The sequence below is a fragment of the Oryctolagus cuniculus genome, chromosome X (assembly GCF_051225735.1).
Source record: "Oryctolagus cuniculus isolate XC-2025 breed Fujian yellow rabbit chromosome X, ASM5122573v1, whole genome shotgun sequence".
In the NCBI taxonomy this organism is placed as follows: Eukaryota; Metazoa; Chordata; class Mammalia; order Lagomorpha; family Leporidae; genus Oryctolagus; species Oryctolagus cuniculus.
In genome coordinates, this window is record NC_142888.1 from 36,763,023 (window position 1) to 36,787,951 (window position 24,929).

The window sequence follows — 24,929 nt, forward strand, 5'->3', positions numbered from 1 at the left end:
AGACCCGGGGTGCCTAAATACAGTAGCTTGTAGGGCAACCCAAGCCCTGAAGAGCTACAGCCCAGTTCGCCCCAAGGGAAGAAGCAGGCCGTGGGGGAAGGAGCAGATTTTAGAAGTGCGTAGTTGCTGAGGGGAGGAGGCGAATGGGGGAGGTAGAATGATAGCGAGGCTCTCCCGATTTTATTTGAGCACATCCTGCTCAGTGCCTGCGTTTGTTTTTCGTCTTGTTTTTTGGTCTTCAGAACCACTGGTACTTTTCCCATTGGATAAAACGCCGGGAGGGCTAGGGAGAGGGGCTTCTTTGGCATTCCTCACAGCCAACCGCCCTTCAGTTTCCCTCTCGTCGCTGGGGGAGTCAGCCCGCTGATTGGCGGTTCTGAGGGGGAACCAATTGGAAACTGATGACGTGTAGTGTTGGCAAGCAGATTGCGTGAGAGCGGGCAGGGGGTCGGGGGAGCGCGCGCGCCGCCGCGGCGGCCGACAGCCAATGGCGAGGCAGAGCAGGCCCTTTACGTCAAGGAGTGGGCGGGACCTCGACGATTGGCGCGGAGGGAGTAGGGCAGGCACTGTGGGAGGGAACGCCAGAGCGAGGCGGAGAGGCGAGCTGGTCGCGTGAGGTGCAGAAGCTGCGCTTCAGGTGTGACTGGTAGCGGCGGCCGCGCTGATAGCGAAGGGGCGAGTGCGGTCACCATGGACCGCCCGGATGAGGGGCCTCCGGCCAAGACCCGCCGCCTGAGCAGCTCTGAGTCTCCAGAGCGCGATCCGCCGCCCCCGCCGCCGCCGCCCCCGCCTCCCCCGCCGCCGCCGCCGCTCCTGCGACTGCCTCTGCCTCCACTCCAGCAGCGCCCGTGGCTCCGGGAGGAAACCGAGGCGGCACAGGTGCTGGCTGACATGAGGGGGGTGGGGCTGGGCCCCGCTCTGCCCCCGCCGCCGCCCTATGTCATTCTTGAGGAGGGAGGGGTCCGCGCATATTTCACCCTGGGTGCTGGGGGTCCTGACTGGGAGCCTGCGATGGAGTCGGGGTACGGGGAGGCGCCCCCTCCCATGGGAAGCCTGGAAACACTGTCCCCTTCCGAGGCCTCTGGGGGAAGCTTGGAAATTGACGTTCAGGTTGCAGAGCCCAGCAGCCTTGCTGGAGAGAAGGCCCTAGAAACCTGTAGCGCAGGGGTGTGGGGGTCCCAGAGGTTAATCGGTCCAAAGAGGAAGGAAGAGGCTGTCATCATAGTGGAGGATGAGGATGAGGATGAGAAGGAAAGTGTGAGGAGGCGGCGGCGGCGGAGGAGGAGGAGGAGGAAGCAGAGGAAGATGAAGAAGGAAAGCAAAGAGAGGAATGGGAATGGTGAGAGGATGGAGAGCATCCTGCAAGCACTGGAGAGTATTCAAATGGACCTGGAGGCAGTGAATATCAAGGCAGGCAAGGCCTTCCTCCGTCTCAAGCGCAAGTTCATCCAGATGCGAAGACCCTTCCTGGAGCGCAGAGACCTCATCATCCAGCATATTCCAGGCTTCTGGGTCAAAGCAGTATCCTTCTCATCGATATTCATGGGCCAGAAGCCCATGACAGGAAGGGGGAGGGGGAGAGAAAAGGTGAAAAGGTGTGGAGAATGGCTAAAGATGGGGTGGTAAGCCCCCTGTGGAAGACTGGCTCGATTGGGTGGAAGAGGGACGGAAGGAGGAGGGCAAAACATCGGAGAAGCTGGACTGGATGGCAATGATGAAGGGGGAGGGGGAGGGGGCACATAGCATAAAAATTGGACCACAGATGGGAAAGCAAGAGTGATGTGCAATGTTAAAAAAATAAAAAAAGATCCCAGACAGTAAAAGGGGGAGGGGAACACAGGGGCACACAGCAGGAAAATTGGACCAAAGATGGTGAAAGGAACAGTGGAAGGGGCATACAGAAGATAAAGTGACTCAGAGACAGTGATGAGGGAGGGGCAAGGCACAGAGCAGAGAAACTGCCCAGAAAGCAAGTCTAGGGTTCTGCTTAGATCCTAGGAGGCCCACTCCTGGCTAGAGCCCCCTACATTGAAGGGAAGGGGGTCAGAGAGAGTATCTGGATATGGAGACCACAGAATTCCATGAAGGAAATGGAAAGAAGAATCATTTCCGGGGACATACATGTGGCATGTTGGGAACACATGGGTTTAACGTGGATAACAGATCCTTGGCACCCTGACACAAAGTATCACATGACCATGGGTCTTCAGTACCCAGATAGTATCACGTAGACACCAGACCTTAGCACCATGTAGCCCCAGGTTCTCAGCATATAGATACACAGCCTCACTTAAACACAGACCCTTGGAGCCATTCATATAACACGTGGACACAACGTCCACACCCACACGTGCAACATCCTGTGACCACAGTCTCTCTGCAACCAGATAGAGCATCACTGGGACATGGGACTTTAGGCACAGACACATAAGCATTTTGAGAACATAAGCCCTCAGCACCCAGAGACAAACGTCTCGTGGACATAAACCTTCAGCACCCAGGCAGCAAACATGAACAATGGCAAGGCCAGCAAATGCAGGCTTCACATTCATAAGCAGCTTTCGCTACACAGATGGTATCAAGAGAAGAAAGGTACATAGAAGTCACAGGACCTGCTTGTTCCACACATGAACACAGAAGGAATCCTCCCACTCCAGCCTCTCTCTTGCTCTGCCCTGCCTGGCCTTCCCTCCCTCCCTCTCATTGAACAGTTAATCCTTGACCTAAACTGCTCCACTCATCAGTTCCTCAACCACCCCAGAATTTCAATCTTGATCAACCAACGTGATGAAGACATTTTCCGCTACTTGACCAATCTGCAGGTCAGGCTGAAGAGGAAGGCCAAGGAATCTGGTCCTCGGAGGTGAGGGGTGGGTGGCAGGGGCCATGGTGTATTTCGGGGGACAGATTCCACTATTACCCCCACCTTGAGCAGGTACAGGATCTCAGACATATCTCCATGGGCTACAAAATGAAGCTGTACTTCCAGACAAACCCCTACTTCACAAACATGGTGATCGTTAAGGAGTTCCAGCGCAACCGCTCGGGTAAGACATGGTCCTAGGGTAACTCCATGTCCATCCTCCAGTGTTTTCCTTGTTCAGTCCTCTCTCCACAACCTCTTCTCCCCCTAGGACGGCTGGTGTCTCATTCCACCCCGATCCGCTGGCACCGGGGCCAGGAACCCCAGGCCCAGAGTCGCAGGAAGCAGGATGCCAGCCACAGCTTCTTCAGCTGGTTTTCGAGCCATAGCCTCCCAGAGGCTGACCGGATCGCTGAGGTGGGTGCCCTTCCTGGCATTGCCAGAGAAGGCCTTGCTACACTTACCTGAGTGCCTGGAAAATTGGGAGTGAGGCTGGGGCTTATACTCATGGCTGTTTTCTGTCTTCTGTCCTCCCAACAGATTATCAAGAATGACCTGTGGGTTAACCCTGTCCGCTATTACATGATGAGAGAAGGGGGCTACAGGGCCAACAGAAAGAAGCAAGAAGAGAAAGACAGGTAATGAGGGGGGAGGGGTGGCTGAGAGATGGTTTATTGGCGAGGAGGCAAGGAAAGGTTAGTGTCACACAGAGGCAAAAGAGACCTTTGAGATAACCTAGTACAGTGTTTTACACGTGTGGAATGATGCCCCGAAATAGCCTGAGGTTACACCATCAGGGGCAGAAGTGGGGCTCCTCCCACCCTAGCCTCATCCACAGAAGCCCTTGTAGCTTATTGCCTCCTCAGTTACTGACCAGCTTTCAGTGTCTGCTCTGGGTACACCCCTTCCCACCAATCCCCTACTCACCCCAGCCTTCCCCCACAGTAAAACAAAGGACGAATGTGAGGTGGTGATCATGGAAGACGGTCATGACTACTTTGCAGTAGAAGATATTTTCAGCGAGATCTCAGACATTGATGAGACCACTGACAACGACACCATTCATGACATCAAGATCTCCGACTTTATGGAGACCACTGACTACTTCGAGACCACTGACAATGAGATAACTGACATCAATGAGAGTCTCTGTGACAGCGAAAGCCCTGACCACAATGAGAACCTCAACAATGAGACCACTGACAACAACGAGAGCACTGATGAAAATGAGACCACTGACAACAATGACAGTGCCGATGACAATGAAAGCCCTGATGACAACTGTGAGAACCCGGAAGACAAGAAAGCTGATGACAATGAGACCCTCAGCAAGAACTTTGATGGCAACAAGAATGCTGGTGGTTATACCAGCCTCAGAGGTGGCAACCAGAACAGCATTGGCAACAACCAAGACAGCAGTGACAGTGACAATGAAGGAGATGAAGGCAGTGATGATGAAGATAATGATGGCAATGAAGGTGACAGCGAAGGCAGTGATGATGATGGCAATGAAGGTGACAATGAAGGCAGTGATGATGACGAAAGAGACATTGAGTATTACAAGAATAGCATTGGAGACTTCAACAAGGATCAAGAGGACAGCACCAACCAGGATGACTATGAGGACGAGGTAGAGATCATCTCTGAAGACTCAGTGGAGGAGGAAGAGGAGGAGGAGGTCAGTGAGGAAGGTGAGCTAGGCCCTGTCTTGTCTTCTCTCCTTTCCCTTCACTCACAGGAAGCCTGGCCAGGGTCAGTGTGTCAAGGCGCAGATGTGGTCTGCTCTTAACAGAAGAAGGAAAAGGCATTCTGTGCAACTTTTTAAATGGGCAGACCAGGGAAAATTTCATTTACAAATTTAACAAAGACCAAAGAAGCAGACTTCAGTTCTGGGTGATGGATAGGTAGGTTGCAACAGAGCAAATGACCACCGACATAGACAAAGAGACGGGAGACAGTGGATGAAAAACTAAAAAGACGAGTCCCCATATCACATGCACACAGAGAGGGGGAAGAGGTGAGAAAAAGTAGCAAACACATTGCAATTCAGCAGTACTCTTTTCCCAGCCCTGGCCACCTGGGAACATCAAGGCCTATATTGGAGAGGGGGTGAAGTGAACAGTGTGCTCTGGGAAGCCACAAGTGGGAACACTGATGCTGCCTCAGGAGTGATAAGGGAGGGAAGAGCTAGAGGAATGTAGCGTTCCATTTGCAAGCTACATTGTCAGCAAGGGGCATTCCTGATGGGAGGGATCATGTGAACAAGGACCTGGAAGGGTGAAGGTGCAGGGTGTCTTGGGCAGGCATTCCAAAATTGTCTCCTGAGGACCCTTTACCAGTTATCACAAAAGGAAATACTGCATACGCTAATATTCTCCTGTGGAGTCAGATTATGTATTAGCACATTAAAGGCTCTGAAAAGTCCTGTAAAAAAAACAACAATTTCACTTTGAGGAACCCAGTGTTTTTACAGACTTCTTGACCACAGAAGTCAAAGCTCACTGCTTACCAAAGAACCCACTTTGAGAAATGCTAAGGAAGGGTGGCACTCAAGGGTTGGAGGGAGAAAGTAGTAGTTAAGGCTACTCCCAGCTTTGTGGCCCAGATGACTGGCAAAGGGAGGTATCAGAGCCTAGTTGTAGCCTGTGGGGGAAGCAGAAGGGATGGGAAGTCTCCTGGGGCTTTTGGCCATGGGGTCCCTGTCAAACTTCCATCAAGGCCCAAAGCAGTGCACTGAGGAAGGAGACATTGAGTGAGTAGCCTCAATCCAGACATACTTTTCAGGTAGGCTAGAGAAACCGAGGCCATGGTCAGCCCCCTCTGTCCTTCCACCGGATGGCATCTCTTCTCTCTGAGAAAGGGAGGAGAGCTGTTTCCCCAGACTGGGGTGGGAGTGGGGGCGCGGAATCGGCCTGAACAAGACAGACCGGGGCCTGTTTGGATTGGACCAGGGAAAAGGAGCTAAGGAGCTGCCGGGGATGAATAGAAGGTTTATTCAGCGGAGGTGGTGTCTCCATAAGAGACACACATTGACAAATTCAGGGAGGAGGAAAACCTATTTTCAGATGTGTCAGTTTTGGCAGGACAGAGGCGGGGAGCCCACCCTGCCTTCCTGCCTCCCTCCCTCCCAGCCCCCTCACCCCTGGGGGCTTGCTGGTAGTCTCTCTCTCTCTCTCTCTCTCTCTCACTCTCACTCTCACTCTCACACACACACACACACACATTTGGCTGCCTGTGTCAAGTCCCAGCCGCCCTCTCCCCTCTCCCGCCAACAGCCCTGACTGTAGGCTCTTCTCGCTTTTGGAGCAACATTTACCTGCACATCTAACTGCCCTGCGGCCTTCCCTTTCCTCTCTGCCCCACGCAGGCAGTGAGCAAGGTGAAGACAGCTACGAGGAAGAACGAAGCTATGAGGAAGAAGGAAGCGAAGTCAACTCGGAAGACTCCGACATAGAGGAGGTGCTGCAGGTCCCAAACGTTTGGGCCACCCTGGGGAAGAGGGGGAAAACTGGATAAACATCTCGCCCTTGTGAGGGTCACCTCTCTGTATCCCCCTGCCCCTACCCCATCTGCCCTCCCCCTCAGCTAGGGCCGCGCAGCCCCACATTGCACTTCTGGGGGGTGACCGACTTCGTACACGGGTTTAAAGTTTATTTTTATGGTTTAGTAATTGCAAAGTTCTTATTTTGGGGGGAGGGGAAGGGGGGTTCCCCCTTTTTTTTGGCCCTCCTCCCCCGCAGGCTTCTGTGTGCTGCTAACCGTATTTATTGTGATGCCTTGGTCAGGGCCCCTCCACCCCCCTTCTCCTCGTCAGTGTTGATCCCAGCCCCTCTCTCCGTGCAGTGTGGAGTGGACACCCTGATCCCCAAGCAGGGAGGGTCGCTGTGGCCTTCTTTGCAGCCGCGCAGTGGCCTTGGAGGCACTGCTGCCATCCTGTTCCCCCTCCCAAGTCTCTCTTCTCTCTCTCTCTCCTTTTCCATTCTCCTCTCCCCCACGCCGCGCCCGCTAGCCCGCCTCGGTGTCTATGCAAGGCCTCTTCGCCATTGCGGTATTCCTGCCCTCCACCCCCAGAAGCCCCGCCTCTTTCCCTGTGATCCCCCGTGATCCTAATAAAATCCTGAGCAAACTCAAAAAGTGCTGCTTCGAGTCTTTTGTCCTGCCCCGTGCGCCGTCCCCAGCGGCTGTCCTCCCCACAGGCCCACACAAAACGGCCTGGCCTACGCAGTAGCCTGCAGGATGCTAGTTGCGGGGGGGGGGGGGGGGGGGCGTTCAGCTGCAGAGGCTTTGCGTCAGACCAATGCGGACCGTCCTGGCCAATGGCAGGGCGAGGTTGAGGGGGCCCCGCCCACTCCCGGCGGCTGCAGTAGAGCCAGCCAGGTAGCCGGGAGCTTCCCACGCCTTTCCGACCGGCGCAAGCGCACCGAGAAGCCCTGCGCCCTAGAACATTCATGTATTTGGTGATTCATCTTTTCATTTGGAGTGCGTCAAACCTTTCTTCGGGCCTAGTGTGAGCTGGGTGTAGGGGAGCCAAAGGAATTCATTTTTCTCCTTTGCAAGTAGTCAAAAAAAAAGGGGGGGGGGTACGGACAGTACAGCCCAGTCTTGCAGGAATGACTCTTATCTTTGGAAGGAGGTGTGGGGTCCCTGGAGCTGAATGTGCGGGATAAGGCAGGAAAAAAGATGGCTCGGGCTGAGGAGTTCCCATAGAGATAAAGAAAAAAAAAAAGAAATTACTATGCATCTGTGCGATCAGGTGGCATCTGAAAGGCAGGCTTTATGTGGGAGGCCTTGTATTACTTGTATTACTTTTTAGATACTCTAACTTTATTTCAGCGAACACCAGAACATTTCCCACGTCAGTTCTTGATAATAATGATAACTTTTATAAAGACATCAGCTCTTTTTACACTATCTCCGGAACTTTCCATCCAATATCTTGCTTTTCTGGAAAGCTTCCAATATTATCAGATTTGCGGTTTAGCGGATGCCCCCTGCTGGCTGCCGGTGGAATGGATTGGAGTGGAGAAGAGCAGGGAGGAAGGGCACGGATGCTAGCTGTATTCCTCAGGTCAGAGAGGCCAGATGGGGGCAAAGATGGGAGTTTAAACAAAATAAACTTAGTTTCACGACAGTTTAGATTTACAGAATTAAGGTGAAGATAATATGGAAAACTCACAACCACTTCCCCTATTAACATTCTACAATTTACATTTGTGACAATGAATAAGCCAATATCCCCATATTACTAGTAAGCACTTTATCCAGATTTTCCTAATCACAGCCTAATGTCCTTTTTTCTATTCCAGGATCCTACCCAGGATACCACACTGCATTTATCCATTGTATCTGCTTAGGGTTCTCTTGGCTGTGACCGCTTCTCAGACTGTCCTTGGTTTTTGATGACCTGGAATCATCAACGTTTGAGGAGTACTGGTCAGGTATTCCACAAGAGTGGCTCTTCATGGGGATTGGACTGGTGTTTTTCTCACAATTCTGCTGGGGTTATAAGTTTGGGGCAGGAAGACCACAGAAATAAAATTACCTTCTCATCACATCCCTATCAAAGATGCATACCATCAATATGACATGACTGTTGTGACTTTTCATCACCTGGCCGAGGTAGTGTCTGTCAGGTTTCTCCACTTTAAAGTCACTGCTTTCTGCACCCCCGCTTTCCAGGCTGCCCTCTTTGGAAAGAAGCCACTGAGCGCAGCCCATGCTTAGGGAGTGGGGAATTATGTTTCATTTCCTTGAGAGGGAAGTATCTTCATGAATTAATCAGAATTCTTCTGCATGAGAAATTTGCCTATTATACGAGAGCTTTGAAGATGTTAGAGTCAACTGGCTTTAGATGTGAGTGGAGAGTCCCACGTGGGAGATCCAGATGGAGTTCTGGGCTCTTGGCTTCAGCCTGGCCCAGTCCTGGCCATTGAGGCCATTTGGGGAGTAAACCAGTGGATGGAAGGTGTCTTTCTCTGCCTTTCAAATAGATAAAATAAATATTTTTTAAAAAGATGTGGGTAGAAAGAGATTGAGAGGAGTAGACATGACTGCCAAGTTGCTGTGGAACCTTTGTCAAAGGCCCTTCCCTCTCTGGGCTTCTTCTGTGAAATGGTTGCAATACTAGATCTTGCACATAATTCCGATAAATGTTTTGGGAGAGAGGATGGTGGTTTTCATGCCTCTAGTTTTATTTTTTAAGATTTATTTATTTATTTACAAGGTAGAGTTACAGAGAGAGAGAGGAAAGACACAGAGAGAGATCTTCCATCTGCTGGTTCATTCCCCAAATGGCTGCAGTGGACAGAGCTGGGCCAGTCAGGAGCCAGGAGCTTCATCTGGGTGTCCCACGTTGGGTGCTGAGGCATAAGTACTTGGGCCATCTTCCACTGCTTTCCCAGGCACATTAGCAGGGAGCTGGATTGGAAGTGAGGCAGCCAGGACTTGAACCAGTGCCTATATGGGGTGGTGGCACCACAGTGCTGGCTCCATGCCTCTAGTTTGGACCTTGAATCACACTGTCAGAGGTAGGTAGACAGGACTGAGGCTAGAAAGAGCAACATCTTGCCCAAGGTAATGCAGTACTTCCAGGTTAGAGCTGAGTGTGCAGGATCCTAAGTTGATGCAGAGAAAAGAGACATCTACATGCAATATGTGGAGCCAGTCCTGATTAACAATAGTGAGGAGGAGGAGGTGAGGGAAAAGCAGCAGGGACAAAGGCCCTGCAGTGGGCTAAGAGTTCAGACTAGCAAGAGGATCACAGCCAGTGTGAGAGACAGTTAGCCTAGTTTCCCTTGCCCACCTGCCTGCCCTATGAGGGTTCTTCAAAGAGTCTGTGGAAAACAGAATTAAAAGATAAGTTTAGGAGCTGGTATTGTGGCCCAGCAAGTTATCACACTGCCTGCGACACCATTATCAGAGTGCTGGTTTGAGTTCTGTCTGTCTGTTTCTGATCCAACTCCCTGCTAATGGCCTGGGAAAATGACAGAAGGTGAACCTAGTGCTTGGGCCCCTGCCACCCATGTGGGAGACCCACTTGGAGTTCCAGGCTCCTGGCTTTAGCCTGGCCCAGCCTTGGCTATTGCAACCATTTGGGGAGTGAACCAGAGCATGGGCGGACTCTCTCTCTCTCTCTCTTTCTTTCTGTCTGTCTCTCTGTCTCGCTGGTCTCTCCCCCTCTCTGTCACTCTTTCAAGTAAATAAAACCTAAACATATAAATAAAAGCAGAGCTTATTTTGGTGCAGGCAGTGTTGAAGTCCATGCTTACTCGTAGCTCACAACATGACTCCCTCAATGCTCTCTCGAGGGCCTCATCTACAGCATTGGGCTGATCATGCCACAGGAGCTGTCCAGCGGAAGTAGCCTTTGCAGGATCCCTGGATAGCATCTAGCATTGAAGCAGGTCTCTGGAGTCTGCATTTCTTATTGCCCATCCCTGATTCCTCTCTGCTGCCCCCATTCCCAACTGCCCAGCCCCTCAGCCCGGTATTTGAAGTTCCTCTTTGCCCACCCAATCAAAAAGGGCCATTGGTCTTCAGGGAAACTCGGAGGACCCAATTAGGGGATTCTAATATGAGGAGTCTTCAAAAGGTTCATGGAAAAATGTGTATTATGGAAAAAAGTATGCATATATTTCTATCAGTTTTTGCATCACAATAAACTTTGGTTTATTTATTTATTTTGACAGGCAGAGTAGATAGAGAGAGAGACAGAGAGAAAGGTCTTCCTTTTTCTGTTGGTTCACCCTCCAATGGCCACTGCAGCCGGCACGCTGTGGCCAGCAGACCACACTGATCCGAAGCCAGGAGCCAGGTACTTCCTCCTGGTCTCCCATGCGGGTGCAGGGCCCAAGCACTTGGGCCAGCCTCCACTGCATTCCCGGGCCACAGCAGAGAACTGGCCTGGAAGAGGAGCAACCAGGACAGAAACCGGCACCCTGACTGGGACTAGAACCCAGGATGCCAGCGCCAGAGGCAGAGGATTAGCCTATTGAGCCATGGCGCCGGCCTATTTTTTAAAGATTTATTTATTTATTTGAAAGTCAGAGTTACAGATAGGGGGCGTCTTCCATCCGAAGCCAGGAGCCAGGAGCTTCCTCTGGGTCTCCCACGCGGGTGCAGGGGCCCAAGGACTTGGGCCATCTTCTACTGCTTTCGCGGGCCATAGCAGAGAGTTGGATTGGAAGTGGAGCAGGGGCCAGCACTGTGGTGCAGTGGGTTAAAGCCCTGGCCTGAAGCACCAGCATCCCATTATGGGTTGCTCCTCTTCCAATCTAGCTCTCTGCTGTGGCCAGGGAAAGCAGTAGAAGATGACCCAAGTCCTTGGGCCCCTGCACCTGTGTGGGAGACCCAGAAGAAGCTCCTGGCTCCTGGCTTCGGATCGGTGCAGCTCTGGCTGTTGCAGCCATCTGGGGAGTGAACCAGTGGATGGAAGACCTCTCTCTCTCTCTCTCTCTGCCTCTGCCTCTCTGTGTAACTCTTACTTTCAAATAAAATAAATAAATCTTTTAAAAAAAGAAAAAGGAAGTGGAGCAGCTGCGTCTCAAACCAGCACCCATATGGGATGCCGGTGCTTCAGGCCAGGGTGTTCACCTGCTGCACCACAGTGCCAGCCCCCTACAATAAACTTTGGATTCCACTTTCCCCCAACTTTCTGGAGTGCCTTCTCATTTCCTGGGCTGAGGCATGGAAAGAGAGGAAGTTCTCTATTCCCTGTGCTCTCCTCTCACTCCTCAATATGAGGAGTAAGATATGAGGCTCACCTCCAAAGGGGAAGACTATTCTAGAAGGTCTGTAAAATCACATTGAGCTGCAAAATACAGTCTCTGCTGAAGGCTAGAGAAACATGCCCCATTTTCTGGGATCTTAAACAGAATCCAGGAGGAAACTGAGGAGTCCTGAGCCCAGTGTAACCCAGGACCTGCTGCCATGCCGCAACTACTAGTCTTCATCATCCTGCATAGCCTGCTCCAACACCTCTGCTTCACAGTGCCCTCCTCTTGCGTGTGAGCTTCCCAGGATTCCCTGGGGCCAGGCCTTTAAAGTGCCACCCTCTACTGTGAACAGAATATTAGCAGGAACAAAATTAGATTCAGGAATGCTGCTCCTTCTGTCTAATATTTATTTATTTGAAAGGCAGAGACAGAGAGAGATCTTTCATCTGATGATTCACTCTCCAAATCACTACAACAGCCAGGTCTGGGCCAGCCTGAAGCAAGAAGCCAGGAACTCCCATCTTTCACTTCCACATGGGTGGCAGGGGCCAAAGTACTTGGGCCATTATCATTGCCTTCCCTGGCACATTAGCAGGGAGCTGGATTGGAAGTGGAGCAGCAGGGACTTGAACCAGCACTCTGATACAGGGTGAACCAGCTATACCACACCACTGGCTCCTGTCCTCCTTCTTAAGTGACCAAAAGGGCCAGCACTGGCTCCCTCAATTGGAGTGCAGAGGATGACTGGGGAGGAATCCTGTTTTCATTCATTAAACACCTATTGAGCACCTACTGTGTGCCCCATACTGCACTGCAATATAGGGATACAGCAAAGAAATGGGATAGGCCAAGTCTGTTCTCTTAGAGCCCAGAATTCAAAACAAGTATTCTTAATATTTTTGGTGCTATGGACCTGTTTGGTGATTTAGTGAACCCTATGCCCTTTGCTCAGAAAAAAATCATTTAAATAGATAAAATAATATACCTCGAATTACACTTATTTATTTTTAAAGATTTATTTTATTTATTTGAAAGACAGAGTTACAGAGAGAGGTAGAGACAGAGAGAGAGGTCTTCCATCCACTGGTTCACTCCCTAAATAACCACAGTGGCCGAAGCTGCACCGATCCAAAGCCAGGAGCCAGGAGCTTCTTCTGGGTCTCCCACGTGAGTACAGGAGTCCAAGCACTTGGGCCAGCTTCTACTGCTTTCCCAGGCCAGAGCAGAGAGCTGGATCAGAAGTAGAGCAGCCAGGACTTGAACTGGTGCCCATACAGGATGCCAGCATTCCAGGCGGTGCTTTAACCCGCTGTGCCACAGCGTCGGCTACACTAGAATAACATCTAAATATGAATATCAAAATATGGGAAAATCAACTATGTGCTACAGTAATGCATGTAATTAATGTCCTTATTAATCCATTAAATAATAAGATCTAATGGAGGATGTAATGACTATCATGATTTTATAACAGTGATGAGTTTATACAACATTTCAAGAGGTCTATACTATAAGGTGATACGAAAACCTGTGATTTCTATTGGTGACAGTCACTGATACTGTTACTATGGTTACATTATTTTATACAAAAAATGCTAAATTTCAAGGCTGGCATTGTGGTGCAGCAGACTAAGCCACAGCTTGCAATGTTGGCATCCTGTATCAACCCTGGTCCCTGCTGCTCCACTTCTGATCCAGGTCCCTGCTAATGGGCCTGGGGATAGCAGAAGAGGATGGCCCAAGTCCTTGGGCCCCTGCACCCATGTGGGAGAGCTGGATGGACTCCCAGGCTTCTGGCTTCAGCCTGTCCCAGCCTAGGCCATTGCAGCTACTTGTGGAGTGAGTCAGTGAATGGAAGGTCTCTCTGTAGCCCTGCCTTTCAAATAAACAAAACTAAGTCTTTTAAAAATGCTAAATTTCAATTCGTGAAGAGAGAGAAAATAAAGATGTAGATATTTTCACATCCAGTGTCATGGACCCCTCCAAATCCTGACTCGGTTAGAAATCTATAGAATCCAAATTTTAAAACTTGCTAATAGGAGACTTTTTAGTCTGTCTTTCCTTGTTAAACAGCTTTCCTTTGGAAAACAGAAGCCTGGGTTTTATTCTGGGTCTTATTGCTGTGTGACTTCAAGCCAATCAGTTTGCCTTTCTGGGCCATGCATAGTCCCTCTGCCTGAATGTTGGGAAAGGCAATTATTGGGCGAGACGAGTTTAATTATTCGTGCCCCTGGTAATTAATTTATCTTCTCCCATTGAATCCTCACTACGTTGGGAGAAAAAAATAGGATCTTTCCATTTCACAGAGGGTTAAGCTGAGGCTCCTAGCGAGCTTGTCACTTGACTAAATATCTCAGTAAATAGCTGGGGTTGGTGGATAACCGCCATTTCCCCGTAACCACCTAATACTTTCTGGATGAAATTAGGAACTCTGCCCACTTTAAACCAAAGAAACCTGGCTCGGAAATTCCAGCAGGGGGCGCAGCCTTCGGTAACGGGGCCAAGTTGCGTCTCTTTGCAAAGCGGTGAAAGCGCGAGGTGGATGACCAAGCGTAAGACGTCAGGAAACTTGAGATCGCTAACGGTTTCCTACCTCGACTCGGGCCGGGCTTCGGTTCAGGCTTCGCGCCTGCGTGTTCCCAACGAATCCTGGAAGCCCAGTCGAGCAGACCTGCAAAGGGCAGTGATGAATGCTCCTGTCCTGGCCAATCCCATGAAAGGGTGGGCTTGGCTCGTAAACCAATCAAAGTCCCCCGAAGGGGCGGAGTTTTCTTGGGCTTGGATCCCGGCCTGAGGGGTAAAAATAAAGTGTTTCCATCTCCAGCCAATCGCAGGGAAGGCAGGAGGGCACTCCTCCAATGGGAGCCGGGGAGCCGTCGGTAGCAGTGGCGGCCTGTGACCCGGTTCGCACTCCAGCCGGCCAGAGGGACGCGGCTAGTGTATACGGCAGGTCCTGCTGCCGACCCTTGGTGTCTGTTGGAGCGCGGCAGGGCGTCTAAGGCCGGAGGTGTCTGGTGAGAAGCCAGAAAGACAGGTGCGGGGCAGGTGGGAGAAGAGGCCGGGCCAGAGTGCATGAGGGGTGGGGCCTGGGCGAGCTTTTACCCGGACGGCCTCTCAACCGTAGGTCAGCGGGTTGCAGAGAATTCATTCGGGTAGGAAAGGGTGGGCGAGTGCTCCCGCGGCCCCCAGACGGCAACCAGGTGAGTAACACCTGTGCCCGATCTCCGCGGCCCCCACCCCCGGTCTCTAGGAAAAAATTCTGTGCGGGTCCTGTCGCTCACGTGGTTCTCTGCGTCCGTGTCTGTCTCCGTTTCTCCCACCACCAACATTAGCACGGTCTCTGTCTCTTTCTGTCCGTTTACCTCTCTGAGACATAGTAGACCACCCAGACCTAGCAGACTGGATCTTGACCCGACCTTGAACCATATGTTTCATCACCTGACTCAGTTTTCTCATCTGTTGAATGGGAGTGTAGTAATCTCTACCTGAGACAGTCCTATACATCACGTTGCCCAGCCCCTGGCCCCTAGGAATGTTTAAATAAATGATGACAGTCGTGATTGAAAAGCAAATGTCTTTCTTGGTCTCTGTTTTCTCCCTGTCTCCTGTTGAGTCTTCCTTCTCAGGGCTCTTTCTGTTACTGTTTTTCTTCTTTCTCCTGTCTCTTCCCATCCCTGAAGAGGGTAGAAGTGCACTGTTCGTAGCCATGAACTTGGCTTCAGGACACCTATGAGCTAAGCCTGGGGCTCTGAACTATCGTGTGGATAAAAATACAAAGCCTGGTCTTGGGCTGCTTCTGGTCTGGTTGAGGAGAGAACCCTGTTTGTATCCCAGCATCCTCTGTTAAACATGTAGAGACACCTTGAGTGGGGAGAGACACTTAGAGATTAAAAAACCCCTTTATAATGGCCGTTTATCCTATGTAGTGCTACTTGCCACAAGGAGTCCAGGAATCCCCACATTTTCTCTCCACACAGCCCTGCCGGTCTTTTTGTCCCCTACCTACAGTCCTTCTAGAACTCACTTTTGGTCAGCAGCAAAAATCACCTCCATTCTCATCCTGGCTTCTGAATACTTCCTTCAAAATTTTCTTGCCATGCCTTGATAGGTCCCAAGCATATTGGACCCAGCAGCCCATTTTTATAATGAGTGTTTTTGTAATGTCCCATGTTCTATGTGTTTCTGCACTGAAACACATAGAACATGGAACCTATCTATATATGTAACTCTCTGAAAACCAATATGGTGCCGTCATTGAACTATACGGGACAAGGAAAAGAAGACTGATTTATAAAACAGTGCATATTTCTTGCATATTTCAATACGTAAAAGCTGGGATATGCCTCCATGGGAAGCTACAATGAAATGGTCTTGCATATAGTGAAACTTGCACATGTGTGTTGATTGGTGATTCAGAAGCCACAAGCGGGGTGGTGCAGTTTTCATAACTGATGTACAAGTCTTCGTGAAGTTCTAAACAAAACAGCGTGCCATCTTCCCTCAATTTATATGGTTGTTGCATTTCTAGAAAAGCTAGTGTATATTAAGATCCCTGAGCTCCCCTGCCCACACACACAGACCAACCTTCTCTCATACTGCTCCCCCCACCCCCCGTCACCCTGTTCCCTCCGTGCTGTCTTCCTTAATGTTCCTTGAACACATACTGCACACTTCCCACCTTCAGTTTGGTACTGGGCCTTCAATGCTCCCTCCCTGACTGTGCACAAAGCTCCGACCCTCACTTCCTTCAGGCTTCTACTCAGATGCTCTTTACTCAATGAAAGCCACCCTGACCATCTTGTTTAAAATTGCAGCGCTCTCTTAGTTCTGTTTTTTTTTTTTTCCCAGAGTGTTCTGGACCTGCTTGCATAATATATAACTTAACCTCTCTATTGTGTTTGGTTTTTATGACATGATTCTACCACTCAGTGGTAAGCCCAGAAGGGCAAGAATTTTTTTTTTTGTCTTGTCCTCTGATGTTCTCCCCATTACCTAAAGCAGAGTTGGATACACAGTAGGCTCTCCTGCTAAATGTTTGTCAAATGACTACATGAAGGGACCAACTTGTGTGAGTGTCTGGTGGGATACTCTAAAGAAATATGGGATGCAGTAAAATGCTTTGGCATGTGGAGGGAGCTGCCTCGTGCACTACTGAATGCCCACTAAATGTCACCCATAGTCTTGAATTATTGTGACGATCAGAAGTTCCCCCAAACATCCCTTGATTCCCACCTCGGCCAAGAACCACCGCACAGATGGCAGTCTGGCATTTGCCTGGATACACCATTACCCAGCTCCACCCTCATATCCCTCTGACCAGGAGACATGGGTCCTTGCTTCTGATTGCACTTTCTACACATCTCTGTCTCCCTCCTCCTTAAACAACCCTTTTTGACTGTTTGTTTCCCTGTAGAGTTTTAAGCGTTTTTTTACTTTTAAGGAATTTCTGGCTTTAAAAAAGATTGTAACACTGTACAAATTAAAGTATTCCCATATATCCTCACTCAGATCTACCAAATGTTAATGCATTATAGAACTGCAGCATAAGTATCCAATAGAGAATTCACCTTGGGGTAATAATACTGGGACCAGAAGCATAGACTGCGTTTAGATTTTTGTCAGTTTCTCCACTAATACTATTTTTCTTTTCTAGGGTCCTGTGCAGGATCCCACATTGCATTTGGTCATCATGACCCCTAAAGCATTCTAATTTGAACCAGTTCTTTAAGTCTTTCTCTGTCTTTCACAACTTCGATGCTTCCGAATAGCCATGGTAGTTATTGCATAGAATTTTGGATTGTCTGCAGGTGATTGTGTAATTTTGGCAAAGCATACCACAGAAGAGATGTTGTGTCTTCAGTGTGTCATATCAGGATGCACACCATGTCATTGTGTTCCAACACGGGTTGCTTTCATTTTGACAGCTTGTTGAAGCTGATGCCTGCCAGATTTCCTCACTCTGGCTATTGGCACATACTGCACCACCACGGGTTGGTCAACAAGAGATCACATACACAACAGCGGTCCTGTAAGATTATATCACCTGTGACACTCTCTCCATTTGCATTTAAGTACCCTCTGTGATGTTCAAGCAATGACAGAATCACCTAAAAACGCGTTTCTCAGGACATATCCCCCATGGTGAAGTGACGTGTGACTGTACTCTTTTGCCTGTGTAATTCCTAAGTGATTTATGGTGAGATGTTCTGAGGTGATGTAAATATCAGCTACCTTGTTTTAAATCTCATATCATCAGATTATACCAGCAAACCCGCCCCCACTCTGTGTCAGAGTCACATACAGGCACGCACACCCGCCTCCCCAGCCCTTGCTGTTCCTCATTCCTAGAGGAATTTAACTATGAGTTTACTGTCTCGAACTCTGTTCCAGTCCTAATTCTTGATGATTTTAATATCCTCTTAGGTGATCCTGCCCACGTTCTGTGATCCACTCTCCTGCAAAGACTCTGCCTTTCAACCCCACCTGAGCCGCCTGCTCCAATGGTATTATCCTTCTTGTCATTGCCTATGACTGCATTGTCACCTCAATCTCAGTTTCTGACATCCTGCCATCCACCCAGCACCTCCTACCCTCCCAGATCACTCCCTCTGCTAACTCCTTCAATCCCACCGGGATGGGACATTTCTACTACCCTTCACTTTAATCCGGATAGGTCCCAGGGCTTGTCACAGTCCTCCCCTTGCATACACCTTCATCATCCTGACCCCTCTGTCTCTCCAGCATAGTTGCCAGGGGAGACCCCAGCCCTGATTAAATCCAGCTCTTTTCCTGCTTTGCCCCGTTTCCCCAGGCCACATGCTCTCCTACCTCCAAAGTGATTATTTCACACCTCCTTTCTTATTTTATTTTATTTTATTTTATTTTATTTTATTTTTTGGACAGGCAGAGTTAGACAGTGAGAGAGAGAGAGAGAGAGACAGAGACAGAAAGAAAGGTCTTCCTTTTCCGTTGGTTCACCCCCCAATGGCCACTGTGGCCGGTGTACCTTGCTGATCCGAAGGCAGGAGCCAGGTGCTTCTCCTGGTCTCCCATGCGGGTGCAGGGCCCAAGCACTTGGGCCATCCTCCACTGCACTCCCGGGCCACAGCAGAGAGCTGGACTTCACACCTTCTTTCTTTTCATATTTCTAATACCTCATCTGCCATCCTTATACTCTGGTTCTCTACTTGACTAAAAAAGTGAAACTATCCAAAGAAAGCATCCATAGAACACACGCACACACACACACACACACACACACACACACCCAGTAGTTGTACTCACATACTCTTCCTTCTTCTCTGCTGTTCCAGATAAACCATTCCTGCTGTCATCAAAATCCAGTCCCTCTCCTTTGGCACCAGATCTCATCCTCTCTTACCTACCTGAGGACATTGCCCTCCCACTTTTCCCTCCTCTCTCCTGCATCGGCCATTTCCCCCTCTACAAGATCGTTCTCATTAGCACATAGACGTTCTGTTATTGCATCTGTGTTTTTGTTATGCTTTTAAAGGCTGTTTGTTCCGTGGTTTGTCGCCTACCATGAAGTTGTGCAGTCATCACCATGAATAGATTTAGTGCAGTTTCATCCCCCTGTGTCAAAGAAGCTCCTTCCTCTTCAGCAGTCACTTGCATTATTTGCCCTTCTTCCTAGCCCTGGGAAACCACTAATTATTTTTTTGCTGTCTCTCTAGATTGGCCTATTCTAGACATTTCATAGATATGAGATCATAACAGCCTGTTAGTCTTTATGACTGGCTGCTTTCACTTTGCATGATTTTTTGAGGTTCATCCACATTGTTGGAAATATCATTTCTTCCTATTGCCAAATACCACTCCATTGTGTATTGTGTATCGAACATTTTGTTTACTCATTTGTGAGTAGATGGACATTTCAGTTGTTTCCATGTTTCACTACCATGAATAATACAATAATTTCTCTGAAAAATTCTATTCATGTTTTTGTATGGGTAAGTGTGTTATTTTCTCTAGGGTATAATTGTATCTATTTTTTTTTTTAAAGATTTACTTATTTACTTGAGAGGCAGAGTTTCAGAGAGGGAGGGAGAGAGAAAGAGAGAGAGGTTTTCCACGTGCTGGCTCACTCCCAAAATGGCTGTAATGGTTGGAGCTGGGCTGATCCAAAGCCAGGAACCAGGAGCTTCTTCTGGGTCTCCCATGCGGGTGCAGGGGCCCAAGGACTTCGGCCATCTTCTACTGCTTTCCCAGGCCATCAGCAGGGAGCTGGATTGGAAATGGAGCAATCAACTCTAACCAGCATCCATATGGGATGTCAGTGCCACATACCAGCCCCTTTATGTTTAACTTTTTGAGGAACTACTAAACCATTTGCAAAAGGTGACTGGAGAGTTTTACATTCCCACCAGTAGTGTATAAGGGTACTTCCAACAGTTCATGGAAAAAGCATATTATGAAAAATCTATGCATGAACTGCAAAACATCTTATACCAAAGTAAACTTTCCTCTTAATTCCAATTTCCATGAACTGTTGGAAGTACCCTTATATGGGGGTTCCAGTTTCTCCACATCGTCACCAACATGCTTTATTTTCTATCTGTTTGATTATAGCCATCCTACTGAATACAAGATAGTATCTCCTTATAGTTTTGATTTTCATTTCTCTAATATCTAATGATGCTAAGTGTCCTTTTATGTGTTTATTGGCAATTTGTATATCCTCTTTGGAAAAATATCTATTCAAATCCTTAGTCCATTTTTAAAATTTATTATTTATTCATTCCAGAGAGACAGACACACCCAGAAAGAACTGGCTCTCATTTGCTGATTGATTTCCCAAAAGCTCACAACTGTGGTCGAGAGCCAAAACTCAATCCAGGGCTCCCACATGGGTGTGAGGAACTCAGTTTCTTGAGTCATCACTGCTGTTTCCCAGGTCTGCGTTAGCAAGAAGCTGCAGTCAGGAGCTGGAAGTGGGCAGACACCTTTCCCCCTTAGCCCAGTTTCAATGGAATTATTTCTATTTTTATTATTGAACTGTAAAAGTTCTTTATATATCTGGGTACAGGCCCCTTGTCAGATACATGGATTGCAAATATTTGAAGTCCAATTTATTTATTTTTTTCTTTTGTCGTGTGGGTTTTTGAAGTTGTATCCAAGTAACCGTTGCCTAACTCAAGGCCAGAAAAATTTTTTCCTGTTTTCTTCTTGGAATTTTATTGGTTTAGCCCTTACATTTGGGTCAGTGATCCATTTGGAATTAGCTTTATGGTGTGAGGTAGTGGTCTGTGTTGGTCTGTTCTGTGGCTACAACAGAATACCTGAGGCTGAGTAATTTCTGAAGAAAACTGATTTATTACAGTTCTGGAGGAGGAGATGTCCAACATCGAGGGGCCGCTTCTGGTAAGGACCTTCTTGCTACATCATAACATGGCCAGAAAGTAGCGGTTGGCAAATTCAAACCTCTCCTCTCATTATTGAAGCCACTAATCCCATCATGGAGACCCCCCACTCATGATAGCATCTAATCTGCATAACCTCCCCAAAGTCCTGTCTTCAAATACCAGTAACATATGAATTTAAGGTTTAAGTTTCTAACACATGAACTTTTGGGAGATACATTCAAACCATAGCAGAGTCCAGGTTCTCTAGTTCTCCTAGTATCTAGTTCTCCCAGTACCTTTCACTGAAAAAAGTATTCCCTATTGGATTGTCTTGGCAACCTTGTCAAAACTCATCTTATTGTAAATTATAAATGTTAATTTCTGGACCCTCAATTCTCTACAGTTGATCGGTATGTCTGTCTCTATCCCAGATTATACCAAAAACAATAAAAAAAACAGATTTATTGATTTATTGATTGATTTGAAAGGCAGAAATAGAAAGAGAGAGAGAGAGAGAGTAAGAGAGAGAGAGAAAGATCGATCTTCCATCTGCTGGTTCACTTCCCAAATGATCACAACAGCTAGGGTTGTGCCAGGCCGGAGCCAGGAGCTTCCTTCAGGTCTCCCATGTGGGTGCAGTAGCCCAAGGACTTGAGTCATCTTCTGCTGCTTTCCCAGGCCATTAGCAGGGGAAGTGGAGCAGCCAGCTCATATGGGATGCCAGCATCACAGATGGCTTAACCCACTATGCCATAACCCAAGCCCCATATAGTATATTTTAAGATCAGGAAGTGGGAGTCCTGTAACTTTATTATTCTTTTTCAAGATTTTTCTGGCTATTTTAAGTCCCTTGCATTTTCACATAAATTTTAGGATCAGCTTATCAATTTCTTTTAAAAAAAGCTTGAATTTTTTTTTTTATTTGAAAGCATTCTAAAGAGAGAGAGAGATATCTTCAGCCTCCTGGTTCACTCCCTGAAGGGCCACAACAGCCAGGGATGGGCCAGGCTGAAGCCAGGAGCCAGGAGCTTCTTCCAGGTCTCCCACATGGGTTCAGGAGCGCAAGCACTTGGACCATCTTCCACTGCTTTCCCAGGCACATTAGTAGGGAGCTGGATCAGAAGTGGAGCAGCCAGGACTCGAACTGGCACCCATAATGAGATGCCAGCATTACAGGGCATGTCTTTAACCAACTGTACCAGAGAGCCAGCCCTCTAGTTTGAATTTTTGAGGCACTCCCTACCGTTCTATAATGACTACACTAATTTACATGCCACTCAACAGTGTGGAAAGGTTCCCTTTTCTGTACACTTGTTACTTTGGGTCTCTTTGATAAATAACCATTCTAACAGGTCTGAGATGCTGTCTCACTGTGGTTTTAACCTGCATCTCCTTGATAATTAGTGGTGTTGAGCAGTTTTTGTGATACCTGTTGGCCACTTGTATGTCTTCTGTTGTGAAGTATCTACTCAGATCCTTTGCTTATTTTTCAAATCAGTTATCTGTTTGAGTTCCTTATGTTTTAAATATTAATCCCTTATCAAATAAATAGTTTTTAGATATTTTCTCCCATCCTGCAGGTTGTCTCTTTACCGTTTGCTGTGCCAAAGCTTTATAGTTCCGTCCAATCTTATTGGCCTATTTTCACTTCTGTTGCTTGTGTTTTAGGGATCATATACATAAAACTATTGCCCAAACCCATGTCTTGGAGCACGTACCCTGTGTTTTCCTCTTCAGAGTTTACAGTTTAGGGTCTTACATTTAAATTTTTAGTACATTTTGAGTTTCATTCTTCTGTATATGGATACTCAGTTTTCCCAGCACCATTTATTGTAGAGGCTGTCTTTGTGGTTTCTTAACACTTTTGTCAAAAATCAATTGTCCATAAATGCATGGATTCATTATTTCTGGATTCTATTCCATTGGTCAGTGGTTTTATGCCAGTGCCATGCTGTTTTGATTACTATATTTTTGTAGTAGATTTTGAAGTCAGGTAGTGTGTGAGGCCTCCAACCTCATTCTTTTGAGACAAGATTTCTTTTGGTCTTGAGAGTCTTTTGTAGTTCCAGGAGAATTTTAGGATTATTTTTTCAATTTCTGTGGAAAATGTCCTTGAGATTTTTTGATAGGAATTATATATAATATGCACATTGCTTGGGAGTAGTATGGGTATTTTAACAATATTACTTTTCCAATCCAGAAACACAGGGTATTTTTCCATTTATTTGTGTCATGGTAAATTTCTTTCATCATTATTTTATAGCTTTCAATGAGGTATCTTTCACCTTGGTTCAGTTTATTCCCAAGTATGTTCCCTTTTCTGTAACTATGGTAAATGGGGTTATTTTCTTTTGCAAGTAGTTTGGTATTAGTGTAGAAATACTGCTGAGTTTTGTATGTTGATTTAATATCCTGCACCTTTACTGAATGTGTTCCTTCTAACACTTTTGGTGGCATCTTTAGGGTTTTCTGTGTACCACTGTAAGATCATGTCACCTGTAAACAGTGATAATGTAACTTCTTTCCAGTTTGCATGTGCCTTATTTCTTTGTCTTGCACAATTGCGGTGGGCAGGACTTGTAGCACTATGTTGAATACAGGTAGTGAGAGTGGACATCCCTTTCTTGTTCCTGATTTTAGAGGAGTGCTTTTAACATTTCAGCATTGAATATGATGTTAACTCTGGGGGTTGTTATTGTGTTAATGCACCTCATTTGCTGAGTTTTTATAATCAAAGGATGTAGAAGTTTGTAAATGCTTTTTCTGTATCTGTTGAGATAATGTGCTTACTGTCCTTCATTCTGTTAGTGTGGTGTATCACATTTATAGATTTGCATATGCTGAACCATCTTTGCATCCTTGGGATAAATCCTTCTTGATCATGGTAAACAAACCTTTCAATACACTGTTAAACTTGATTTGCTAGTATTTTGCTGAGGATTTTTGTACCAAGGTATTGACCTGCAATTTTCTTTTCTTGTAGAGTCTTTGTCTGCCTTTGGTATCAGAGTAATGCTGTCCTCATAAACATTCATTTGAAAGTATTCCTAGGGGCTGGTGCTGTGGTGCAGCGGGTTAAAGCCCCAGCCTGAAGCACCTGCATCCCATGTGGGCACTGGTTTTAGTCCTGGCCGCTCCACTTCTGATCCAGCTCTCTGCTGTGGCCTGGGAAAGCAGTAGAGTATGGCCCAGGTTCTTGGGCCCCTGCACTGGTGTGGGAGACCCAGAGGAAGCTTCTGGCTCCTGGCTTTGGATCAGCCCAGCTCTGGTTGTTGTGGCCAATTGGGGAGTGAACCAGCAGATGGAAGACTCTCTCTCTCTCTGTAACTCTATATTTCAAATAAATCTTTTAAAAAAATAGAAAGTATTCCTAAGTGTGGAAGAGTTTACAAATGATTGGTGTTAGCTTTTTAAATGTTTGATAGAATTCAGCTGTGAAGCCATCAGGTCCTGGACTCTTCTTGGATGGGAGACATTTTTAACTACTGATTCAATATCTTTATTTGTTATTGGTCTTTTCATTTTCTGTTTCTTCATAATTCAGTTGTTGGTAAGCTGTATGCATTTTTTCTATTTAATTGAGTTTGTTAATGCAATTGTTCATAGTAATTTCATAACCTTTGTATTTGAGTTCTCTGCTGTTTTCTTTCTCTAGTTAAATATTTGTCAATTTTGTTTACCTTTTTAAAAAGACTTGTTTATTTGAAAGGCAGATAGAAAGAGAGAGAGACAGACAGACAGACCGACACTCCAGTGTGGGATACAGTGTGGGCCTAACCCACTGCACCACCATGCCAGCCCCTTGTTTATCTGTTTAAAACAGACTCACCCTTAGTTTCATTGGATTTTTTTCTGCATTCTATTTCATGTATTTATGTTCTGATCTTTATTTTCTTTTCTCTACTTTTGAATTAGTTGGTTCTTCTTTTAGTTCCTTAGGTTGTTCATCTGAGATCTTTCTTTTTTTAGTGTAGGCATTTATTGCTATAC

The 24,929-nt window shown here is 47.4% G+C and overlaps 1 protein-coding gene, 1 long non-coding RNA gene and 1 other non-coding gene across 6 annotated transcripts in view; all 3 read left to right on the top strand.

Moving 5' to 3' along the window:
- The first annotated feature begins 538 nt into the window (after nucleotides 1-538).
- Nucleotides 539-6,997, top strand: TSPYL2 (TSPY like 2). The gene is made up of 7 exons (XM_008272646.5): nucleotides 539-1,521; nucleotides 2,745-2,822; nucleotides 2,936-3,047; nucleotides 3,135-3,280; nucleotides 3,404-3,501; nucleotides 3,809-4,554; nucleotides 6,231-6,997. Exons 1-7 carry the CDS (start codon nucleotides 691-693, stop codon nucleotides 6,377-6,379), a joined length of 2,160 nt encoding a protein of 719 aa, XP_008270868.1. The 5' UTR covers nucleotides 539-690; the 3' UTR covers nucleotides 6,380-6,997.
- Nucleotides 6,998-7,217: 220 nt separating this feature from the next.
- Nucleotides 7,218-8,428, top strand: LOC138843247 (uncharacterized). The gene is made up of 2 exons (XR_011385673.2): nucleotides 7,218-7,342; nucleotides 8,170-8,428. It is a non-coding gene; the product is annotated as an uncharacterized LOC138843247 (long non-coding RNA).
- Nucleotides 8,429-14,351: 5,923 nt separating this feature from the next.
- LOC108178762 (uncharacterized) overlaps nucleotides 14,352-24,929 on the top strand; it is a 38,578-nt gene continuing 28,000 nt past the window's right edge. For 2 of the 4 annotated variants that reach the window (XR_016227898.1, XR_011385674.2), the window contains exons 1-2: nucleotides 14,477-14,611; nucleotides 18,001-18,080. This is a non-coding gene — a transcript (uncharacterized LOC108178762). Of the gene's footprint in view, nucleotides 14,612-14,701; nucleotides 14,778-18,000; nucleotides 18,081-24,929 lie in introns of all 4 variants that reach the window. The other 2 variants (XR_016227897.1, XR_016227896.1) reach the window with 2 other exon arrangements.